General features: G+C 46.9%; 2 protein-coding genes and 1 non-coding gene across 3 annotated transcripts in view; 2 read left to right on the top strand and 1 right to left on the bottom strand.

Annotated features, from left to right (window-relative positions):
* The first annotated feature begins 1,466 nt into the window (after nucleotides 1-1,466).
* RPL32 (ribosomal protein L32) lies at nucleotides 1,467-7,230 on the top strand. The gene is made up of 4 exons (XM_003734893.7): nucleotides 1,467-1,515; nucleotides 2,745-2,845; nucleotides 3,449-3,630; nucleotides 7,045-7,230. The coding sequence occupies exons 2-4, from the start codon at nucleotides 2,750-2,752 to the stop codon at nucleotides 7,172-7,174; spliced, it is 408 nt and encodes a 135-aa protein (XP_003734941.1). The 5' UTR covers nucleotides 1,467-1,515; nucleotides 2,745-2,749; the 3' UTR covers nucleotides 7,175-7,230.
* On the top strand, nucleotides 2,537-2,675 carry LOC118148185 (small nucleolar RNA SNORA7). The gene has a single exon (XR_004734961.1). It is a non-coding gene; the product is annotated as a small nucleolar RNA SNORA7 (small nucleolar RNA).
* Nucleotides 7,231-8,971: 1,741 nt separating the features above from the next.
* The window catches only part of CAND2 (cullin associated and neddylation dissociated 2 (putative)), a 41,427-nt gene continuing 40,163 nt past the window's right edge, over nucleotides 8,972-10,235 (bottom strand). The window contains exon 15 of the mRNA XM_017965108.4: nucleotides 8,972-9,930. Coding sequence (XP_017820597.3) covers nucleotides 9,703-9,930 — 228 coding nt within the window. The 3' untranslated portion in view covers nucleotides 8,972-9,702. The remainder of the gene's footprint in view (nucleotides 9,931-10,235) is intronic.

The raw sequence follows: 10,235 nt of genomic DNA, 5'->3' as shown, positions 1-10,235 counted from the left end.
GTGTGGACATATGTTTTCATTTCTCTTGAGCATATGCCTGAAAGCGGAATTGCTAGGTCATATAGTATCTCTTTGTTTAACATTTTGAGGAACTGCTACTCTTTTCCAAAGTGACTGCACCATTTCATATTTGCACTAGTGCTGTACAGGAGTCCCATTTCTCCGTCCTGCTTAGGGTAAAGTGGTATCTCACTGCACTTCCAGTGTGCACTTTCCTGATGGCTAATGATGTGGATCATCATTTCATGTGCTTATTGGCCACAGAGAAATGTGTTTGGCTTCTTTACCCATTTTTCAATGGGGTTGTTTTTATAGGTTTCTTGTTGTCGTGACAAAGTCTTGTTCTGTCACCCAGGCTGGAGTGCAGAGGCATCATGATGGCTCACTGCAGTCTTGAACTCCTGGGCTCAAGTGATCGTTGCAGCTCAGCCTCTCGAGTAACTGGGGCTACAGGCATGCACCACCAGGCCCAGCTAATTATTTTAGTTTTTGTAGAGACAGGGTCTTACTATGTTGCTTAGGCTGGTCTTGAACTCCTGGGCTCAAGCAAATCTTTCCGCCTCGGACTCTCAAAGTATTGGAATTATAGGTGTGAACCTTAGTGCTCAGCCAATTTTCACTATAATCTTAAATTCAAAAGCTAAGTAAAACAAATAAAAAACTAGGCAGTCTGGGAGGTAGGGGCTGCAGTGAGCTGTGAGATGGCGCCTTTGCATTCCAGCCTAGGTGACAGAGGGAGACCGTGTATCAAAAAAACACAACAAACAAAAAAACTAGGCAGTAGCTACTGGGCCCAGGAGCTCGTGTCTGTAATCCCAGCTACTCAGGAGGCTGAGGCAGAAGGATCGTCTGAGCCCAGGAGTTCAAGACCAGCCTGAGCAACACAGTGAGACCCCATCTCTGAAAAATAAGCAAAAAAAACTAGGCAGTTTAGCCTACTGATTAGAAGCATAGAGTTTGGAGTCAACTCTCCAAAATTCACTTTCCACATATGCAAAACTGAGACAATAATAGGGGTACATTATAGAATTGTTGTAGGCTTAGTGAACCCCACTGCATGTTAGCTGTTACAGTCTCGTTACTATTTACTGTCCAAATTCGGTGAGGAAATTAGGAAGTCTCTGTCTTGTTCTCTCTTGACCACTAAGAGGCGCACTTCGGAACAGAAGAAACGCGGGCGGAAATAGCCCCAAAGCGGAGAGGCTTCAACTTCTGGCGGAAGTAAATTCCTCGCTCCACCAGGTCTTAGCTCAGAAATAATTCCAAATTTCTACGTAGTCCCAAGGACAAGTAGGATACGTTTTTCAGTTATATTCATATATATTAATGTCTATTAAAAAGTTATACTCAGAATTTTTTGAGGCACCTTTTATGTGTCTTTGAAAGAGCCGGAGCCGGAAGTGGTCGCCTTTTCCCTGCCAGGACCTAGGGGGTTACGTCCCATCAGCCATTGCGCACCAGCGTCCCTTCTTTTCCTCGGCGCTGCCTACGGAGATAGCAGCCGTCTCTTGGTCGGTGAGTTTTAATCCGTGGCCATCCGCATTCCTGCTGCATTCATCTGGCCCCCTCGCCCAGTGGTGCGGAGGTCTCCCCTTCGGCGCGATAGTGTCTGTGGATATTGTTATTGTCGGCTTACTGGGGCATGTACAGGCACAGAGTGAAGGAGCTCGGGGTGATGGGACTTTGCGTCCCCAGGGCCTCCTGCCCTCAGCCTGTAGTCACAGCTGCGGGCTGCTTGTTTGTTTCTTGGCGGTGGAGGGTGCCAGTTGAGGCCAGACTGCGGGGTCTCCTGGGTGCCGCAGGAAGAAACAGTGGTAGCCCAGCTTAACAGCCTTCAGCTGAGTTCCGTGGAGCCCAGCGCTCACGTGTATTCGTTCGTTGCCATGGTCCGCTTCTTCCCCTGCAGTCTCGCCCTAGGGCTGCTGCGGCGGGACCGCCAAGGAAAAACCAGGTGTAGGTCGGCTGGTTCCGTTGCCGGCCCAATTCTGTAGTATCTCTGGGAAGATGAAGATGCAGCTACCCCCACTTTGTCTTTGAGAATATCATAGGCCAGAAGGCAAAGTCGTTTTGCATACGTGGTTCATCGAGTACCCACTCTGTGCCAGTTGATGGCTGCGAAGAGAACAGAAAGGGTGTATTTGTAGGAAATAGACTCAGAAGACCACGCTGAGGAAGGTGTGAGTTGATACTGGAGGATCTCCATATTCGAGGCGGCTTAGAGGGACATGATGGTTTTTTGTGTGTGTTGTGGATGTGGTAGTGTAGGCAATTAGAAGGTTCTCTTTATTGAACGTTTACTGTGTGACAGGCACTGCAGACATTCAGCGAGTTGTGTCATCTCCATTTTACAGGCGAGGAAACTGACACTCCGGTTCAAGTAGATAATCAAGGCTAGTACTACCGGAAGGACCATTTGGGGGTTCGGACACTGGTGGGGTGGGATTTGCCGCCCCTTGCAACTTGAGTGTGTCTTGGGGTCAGTTTTGGTTTGCTCAGCTGTTGGCATTATTTGGGCTCAGAGGGTGGGATGACTCCTGACCTCCTGGGATCGCGTCTGGAGAATGCCTAGTATTCTGCCAGCTTCGGAAAGGGAGGGAAAACAAGCCTGGCAGAGGCACCCATTCCATTCCCAGCTTGCTCCGTAGCTGGCGATTGGAAGATACTCTGCAACAGTGTTCAGTCCCAGGGCGGGAAAACCTCCTTCCAGGATTCTTCTTCACCTGGGGCTGCTTCTTTCCCAAAAGGCATCATGGCCGCCCTTAGACCCCTTGTGAAACCCAAGATCGTCAAAAAGAGAACCAAGAAGTTCATCCGGCACCAGTCAGACCGATATGTCAAAATTAAGGTATGTGGTCCTGGGATGGAAATGGGTGTGGGTGAAGAAAGTTAATGACAGGCTGTCAGTTTCTGACATCACCTAGTCAGGCTTACCTTTGGCCCATGAACTGGTTTGTGGAAGAGCTTTCTTCCAGAAAATAAAGGTCTCCCCCACTGTGTCTTAGTGCTGGTACTTGAGTCTCTTGATGTGTGAAGTGAAATTTAAATGAAAGTGGATACTTGGCAGTTTTGATGTGTTTAGAGGGCTTTGCATTTGTGTCATGTATTTCGGGTTGCCTTACGACAGCAGGATCCCTATTTTATATAGGCAAGAAAACTCAGGTGCTGAGAGTAGTGTCTGCACCTGTGCTCATCATCTCAGTGTCTACACAGTCCCTTGACATCCTATTGGTGTCTCCTCCGTTGCTTGGGAGTGGGAATGGTGGAGGTGCCTGCATTCCTAGTTGCTAAAGCTACCCACCAAAAAAGTATATAAGGAAATAATGAAGTCCTCTTAACCAAAGGCGGTTACTGTGTGGCATACTTTTCATTTGGTCCTTTTTTTCCTCCCCGAAAGGAAGAATTGGCACTCTGCACAGACACTAACCCACCTGTGTGTTATTTCCTTCAGCGTAACTGGCGGAAACCCAGAGGTATTGACAACAGGGTTCGTAGAAGGTTCAAGGGCCAGATCTTAATGCCTAACATTGGTTATGGGAGCAATAAGAAGACAAAGCACATGCTGCCCAGTGGCTTCCGGAAGTTCCTGGTCCACAACGTCAAGGAGCTGGAAGTGCTGCTGATGTGCAACAAGTGAGTTGGGTCCCACCTCCTGTTTTCAGGGATCAGAAGTTTGCATCTGTGTGAGCACTTCTGGCAGGAACTCGAGAAACATTTGGGATGCATTTTGGGGAGTTGTACATTCTCTGAGGGAATCTGAAGTTGTTCCTTGCAGGATTTTTAGAGGATGCTTGTTGGGGAGTTCAGAATGTTTCCTTTGCTGGAGAGGACAGAGACTTGGTCTGCTAAGCGTAGAGACCCAAGCCCAGGAAGAAACTGCTTTATAAACACTGCAGTAAACACTGCAATAACAACCACTTTCCACTACTACACTATCCTTTGGCTGTTGTTTCCAGAACATTGCTTTCTTTATGAGGGTGTCCACCAAAAGAGTTGAACTCTGAAATATTTGAAGAGATAATTCTGAGCCAAATATGAGTTGGCCATGGCCCGTTACACAGCCCTCAGGCGACCCTAAGAACATGTGCCCAAGGTGGATTGGGAACTGCTTGGTTTTACATGTTTTAGGGAGACGTGAGAGATCAAATCAATTTAAGGCACCTGTTGGTTTGGTCCAGAAAGGCGGCACTTCCAGGTTTTGGATAGATTTTATGTTTCTGATTGGGAATTAGTGATCACTAGAAGGGAAGATCTTGGCTATGATAAGAGGTTTCCGAAACCAAGAGTGCCCTGTTCAAGGAGGGAGTGTATTCAGATGGTTGCTGGGGGCTTTGAATTTTATTTTTGGTTTACAAGGAGGGTAGGGAGAAGATCAAACATGGATCTCAGACATTAAGGGGCCCTTAAGTCTTTGCTGTATGGTAAGGGATTTCTTTAGGGGTGGGAGGGCTTTAGAACCAAGTTTGGATTAGGTGCAGAACAGGAAGAAAACTTAGCAGGCAGAGAGTGCTTACACAAAGGTGTAGAGGTGAAAGAGCGCATGGAGGGTTTACAGCGCATTGCTTCTGGTAGGTTTATTGGTTTTGTTGTTCTTTAAGATGGAGTCAAGCTCTCTTGCCTGGGCTGGAATACAGTGTCTTGATTTCAGCTCACTGCAACCTCCGCCACCCAGTTTTAAGTGATTCTCCTGCCTCAGCCTCCCAAGTAGCTGGGATTACAGTCACGCACCACTACCACGCCTGGCTCATTTTTGTGGTTTTAGTAGAGATGGAGTTTCACCATGTTGGCCAGGCTGGTTTTGAACTCCTGATCTTAAGTGAGCCGCCCACCTCGGCCTCCCAAAGTGCTGGTATTACAGGCATGAGCTACTGCACCCGGCCGGATTTGATTTTAGTGATGGACAGGCTCTATGTTGCCCTGACTGCAGTGTAGTGGCTATTCACAGCTGTGATCATAGCACACTGCAGCTCCAAACTCAAGGTGGGCTCAAGCCGTCTTCCCATCTCAGCCTTCCTGGTAGCTAGGACCATGGGCACACTGTACCACACCCAGCTAGTTCTAGGTGTTTAAAGTAAGTTAGACACTTGGTGAGCTCTGTGTATAAGAGATTTGGTGATCTGCTTAGACCAAAAAACTAGGGCAGTGGAATGAAAAATTCTCATGGGAAATGACAATTTGTCTTCACTTACTGGTAAATGGAAGCCAAAAAGCTGAATTTTCCTAAACTAGAAAGAACGTGGAGTGTGTGTGACTAGGATGTTTGTGTTGGTTTGCAAAGATCTTTTATCGACAGTGGTTGTAGATACAAGTAATAAAAATGAACGAGAGCATTATTCTGACATGATTACCTTCCAAGGTTGGAAAAGTAACCAGGCGTTAAATGCTGAAAATTTCCGTTTGAAAAGATGGGTGTAGGAATTAACAGTGGACACGGAAACACAGTTGGCTGTATGAGTTGAGCTGTAACAGGCAATACCTGTTGTATGGCCAACATGATTACTCAGTTGCAGCGCACATGTTAGCTGCTTGCCCTATTCTCTATAAACACAGCTTGGCAGTCTAAGAGCCTTAGAAGTACTCTCTCTCTGACCTTTAATCTCTAAGTTCCATTTCTGGGCATTTGTCCTTAAGGAATGGAAAAGCAGGGAAACTAAAGCTAGTCACTGTAGCAACAGTCCACTGGAAACAACTGAAAAGGTAATTAGTGACTTGTAAAGTGCTGGATGGAATGATGTGTGTCCATTCAGGATGACTGGAGTGTTAGAGTATGGAAAGTGCTGAAGCCAGGGGGACGCATTTCAAATGGTGAGTGCGCTCTGATTGTGATTATCAAATATGTGGGGGGACAAGGACAGGAGGGGTTTTTGAACAGTAAAGACAGATGAGAACTGGAATATAACCTAAGTCTTGAAAACTTAGAAACATTTTAAAATATAGTTGCTTTGAATTTGAGTGGACTTCTGTATAAAACAAGGAATTGTCTGGATTTGCTGTCTTGCTATTCAGGTGGGCTTCTTGAAAAGAGCTGTGTGTCCATTGCCTCATTTAATCGTTCTTCAGTCCTGTTGCTTTCTTTGCTGAAAATGTTTCAGGGGTGGAATGTTTGTTCTTAAATCCACTGTGGGTGGCTTCATAAATCACCACCTTACTGAAATGTGCTCATTAGGCCAATTGGTTATTAAATAGGGCACAGTATAGCTGCCTTTTAAAAAGTTGTAAGGAGGCCAGGTGTGGTGGCTCATGCCTGTAACCCCAGCATTTTGGGAGGCTGAGGCAGGTCGATCACGACGTCAGGAGTTCAGGATCAGCCTGGCCAAGATAGTGAAACCCCGTCTTTACTAAAAATTCAAAAATTAGCCAGGCGTGGTGGTGGGTGCCTGTAATCGCAGCTACTCTGGAGGCTGAGGTTGCAGTGAGCTGAGATGGCGCCAGTGCACTCCAGCCTGGGCAACAGAGAGCGAGACTCTTAAAAAAAAAAAAAAAAAGTTTTGAGGAATGAGCTAAAACCAGATTTGGCACACCAAGTCCTCAGGTAAAGGTATGACTATGACAGGGTGACTTTAAGCATTGCTGTTTCTCAGCTTGCTTTGTATCTTCAGCAGTCAAACTGGGTGCTCTTGGCTCCATTCAGACTCTGGGTTCTGCTCTTGACCACTTTGCAGAGAGTTCTGAAACTTCATGGGCAAGGTCAAGCACCCTACAACTGGAGAGAACCTCTGAACCTGGAGCATGGGCCTGGGTTCACCAGATCCCTGCCCATTGTTTGCTGTGAGCCTTGGTTTCCCTTACCTGTAAAATGGAGGTACGGTCTGGATTCCAAGGCTGCTATGAGGATTAGATGAGAGATAATAAATGAAAGCATTCTTGTCACCACCAGGGAACTGTAGAATCGGGGAGTCAGGATTTGAGGGCATGTAGATGTCATTCCACAGCCACTTACCAAGCAGCCTTCCCTTGGCTTGGTGCTAGGACGCATTGCCTCCGCAATGGAATTTTCCAGTTGTATTCAGGGCTGCCTTGCTTCTTACCCACTTGATTCTTTTACAGATCTTACTGTGCTGAGATCGCTCACAATGTTTCCTCCAAGAACCGCAAAGCCATCGTGGAAAGAGCTGCCCAGCTGGCCATCAGAGTCACCAACCCCAATGCCAGGCTGCGCAGTGAAGAAAATGAATAGACAGCTTAAGTGCACGTTTTGTGTTTAAATAAAACTGCCATCTTCCTTAATTTTAAGTCTTCAGCTTCTTGGCTAAGTTTGTCAGAGATTGTTCTTTTGCTTGTTAAGCCCTTCGGAATCTCCCATTTGGAGGGTCCTTGAATGGGAACATGGTCTCAAGTGCACACACTAGCCTTAGTCATCTCCAGTTAAGGCTGGGGATGAGGGCACGGACTTGGTTCTCACACAAGGTAGGTTCTGACACACTTGAAGCTTACAGCTCCCATGCCACAAGCAGTCATTCTTAGCCTCACTTTGTAAAGTTAGGTGACAGTTACTCCATGTGATGCTTTTGAGAACTGAGAAAATCTGCATGGAAAAATCCAGATGACTTTCTTACACATATTGTTATGGGATACCTAAATTGCATCCTGTAACTCACTTCTCTCCAAAAATAAGAGGATGATGTACAGATATCTTCCAGGTAATCCACCGTGGTTACTGGAAAAGCACTTTCAGTCTCTCATAACCTCCCTACCAGCTGCTGCTTCAGGTATAATGTTACACCAGTTTCCCAAAGAAGGGAGCTAACTGGTGACAGTTGGGCCTCTTGTCATGCATGGCCCTGATTTTTTTTTTTTTTTAGAGATGGAGTTTTGTTCTCACTCAGGCTGGGAATGCAATGGTGCACTCACTGAAGTCTCGACCTCCCTGGGCTCAGGTGATCCTTCCACCTCATCCTCCCAAGTGGCTGGGACTATAGATGCGCACCTCTCGACCTGGCTAATTTTTAAAAAAAATTTCAGAGTCTAGCCATATTGCCTAGGCCGTCTCAAACTCCTAAACTCAAGTAAACCTGCTTTGGCCCTCCAAAGTACTGGGATTACAGGCATCTTAACATGGTAGTATGTAGGTCTGGGGGATATGGAATGTGGTACTTACTAGTTTAAGAGACAAATGCTTACCGGATGCTTTTCTGTAACCATGTTAGTCAACTTAGCAGAAATGCTGTGCTGGTTATAATAAAGCTTTTCTAGGTCTAGTCTCATTCTGGTAAACAGGCATCTTACAGATGGTCTCCCGTACAAAACCTAGTCATAACGCTGGGCGCAGTGGCTCACACCTATAATCCCAGCACTTTGGGAGGCTGAGGTGGACAGATCACCTGAGGTCGGGAGTTGGAGACCAGGCGGGCTAACATGGTGAAACCCTGTCTCTACTAAAAAAAAGTATATAAAATTAGCCACACACAGTGGCATGCGTGCACCTGTAATCCCAGCTACTTGGGAGGCTGAGGCAGGATAACTGGATGAACCTGGGAGGCGGAGGTTGCAGTGAACCAAGATTACACCATTGCATTTCAGCCTGGGCGACAGCAAGACTCAAAAACTTAGTCATAAATATTTATGATGTACATTGGTCATTTTGGGGATTTATTTTTATTTTTTGAGACTGTCATGCTGTCACCCAGGCTGGAGTGCAGTGGCGTAGTCTCGGCTCACTGCAAATTCCGCCTCCTGAGTTCAGGCGATTTGATTCCCCCCTACCACCCTTAGCCTCCTTAATAGCTGGGACTACAGGTGTGCCACCATACCCAGCAAATTTTTGTTTTAGTAGGGTCAGGGGTTTGCCATGTTGGCCAGGCTGGTCTCAAACTCCTGACCTCAGGTGATCTTGTCTGCCTCAGCCTCCCAGAGTGCTGAGATTACAGGCGTGAGCCATTTCACCCAGCCTAATTTTGGGGATTTCTTACAAATTGACAAGTATATTCAAGATACTGGTCTAACAATTGGAGACAAGTTGTGTAGAGAAAATAAATAACTTAGGATCTAATCTTTATTAACCTGGGATATCACGGAAAATACTTAGGCCTGCCACTTGTATTTCTTTGCCCTCTACTAACACTAGACACATTTGAAACCTTCCTCAGAAACAAACCAACTGGTTTGCCCGGGTGTTGTTGGCATGTGAAGTTAGAAATGAAACGAGGTCCAAACCTGTCCAGTTCCCCACCCAACCCATTCATCCTTCCTGGGAAAAAGAAACCCATGCCATCCAAATTTCGGATTCAGCACTGCCACTTAGAAATGAACCATTTTGAATTTTAAAACGCAACTCAAGTTTTCTTTTTGAGATGCCCAGCCTGAGCACTAACTTAGAGGCCTTGCCGAGTACAGTGAAGAAACCAAAGTGGTGTCTGCTGCCTCCTTAACATTCACAGCTGACAGCACAGCCTATTTCTAAATACTACTAGTTTGTGAGGTAGAGACACCCTCTGAAGGAACCAGACTGTGGAGGGGTAGTGTGAAGTCACTGGAAAACAACCTGTTTCTTTGGATGACTGTCCTGAGTTAAGGATGGGGCCCAACTGTTGGCAGCCTTGCAGCTCGACCTCAGGGCCTTGGAGTTGGGTCCCTGGAGAAGGCACTGTAAGCCCTGACAGGGAGCGGCAGGGCCCCCAGTGAGGTGGTGGAAGGGCAAAAGTAGAGGCCTCATGGTTGGGTGGGCTCCTTTCTCTTGAATGAGGGCCCACCTGGGTGCTGGGGAGACTAGCTGAGCTCCATTGAGTCTGTGCTGGGGGCTGAAGCGGAATCCTTCTGGATGCTTTCAAAGAGGGAATCAAGTTCAGGGTTGGATCTGATTTGGGAAGAGAAGTCGGCCATGATGGGGCTTTTCCCCACCTCAGGGATGGTCAGCAGGGCAGCCACTGCCCTCATTGCAGAGCGCTTCAGTTCATCTTGCTTTTCAAACTCCTGTTTCACAGAACCAGCTTTGACCTAAAGTAGGAAACAGCAGAAGAAGCCATCCTTTATTGCGCCTGGCTGGCACCACTGCCTCCTCACTGGTCTTTGGCCTCCTCTGCCCCATAATCCCTAAGGTAAATTCCTGCTGCAGGGTCTCCTAAGGCTATTTCCAAACTCCACCTCTGGGTTTTTTACACAGACTTGTTTCCCACAGAGGTTCTTTGTCATTCAAATCAGCTTGAGTACAGCCTCAGGGGCCTCTGACCCGCCAATCTAACATGCCCACTTTTTGTTAATTGACAGTGGCAAACACTTACCTCCCACAGATTGCAGGGATC

The sequence above is a fragment of the Callithrix jacchus genome, chromosome 15, assembly GCF_049354715.1.
Source record: "Callithrix jacchus isolate 240 chromosome 15, calJac240_pri, whole genome shotgun sequence".
NCBI lineage: Eukaryota > Metazoa > Chordata > Mammalia > Primates > Cebidae > Callithrix > Callithrix jacchus.
Note: the sequence above shows the minus strand (reverse complement) of the source record. Positions and strands in the feature narration are given on the sequence as shown.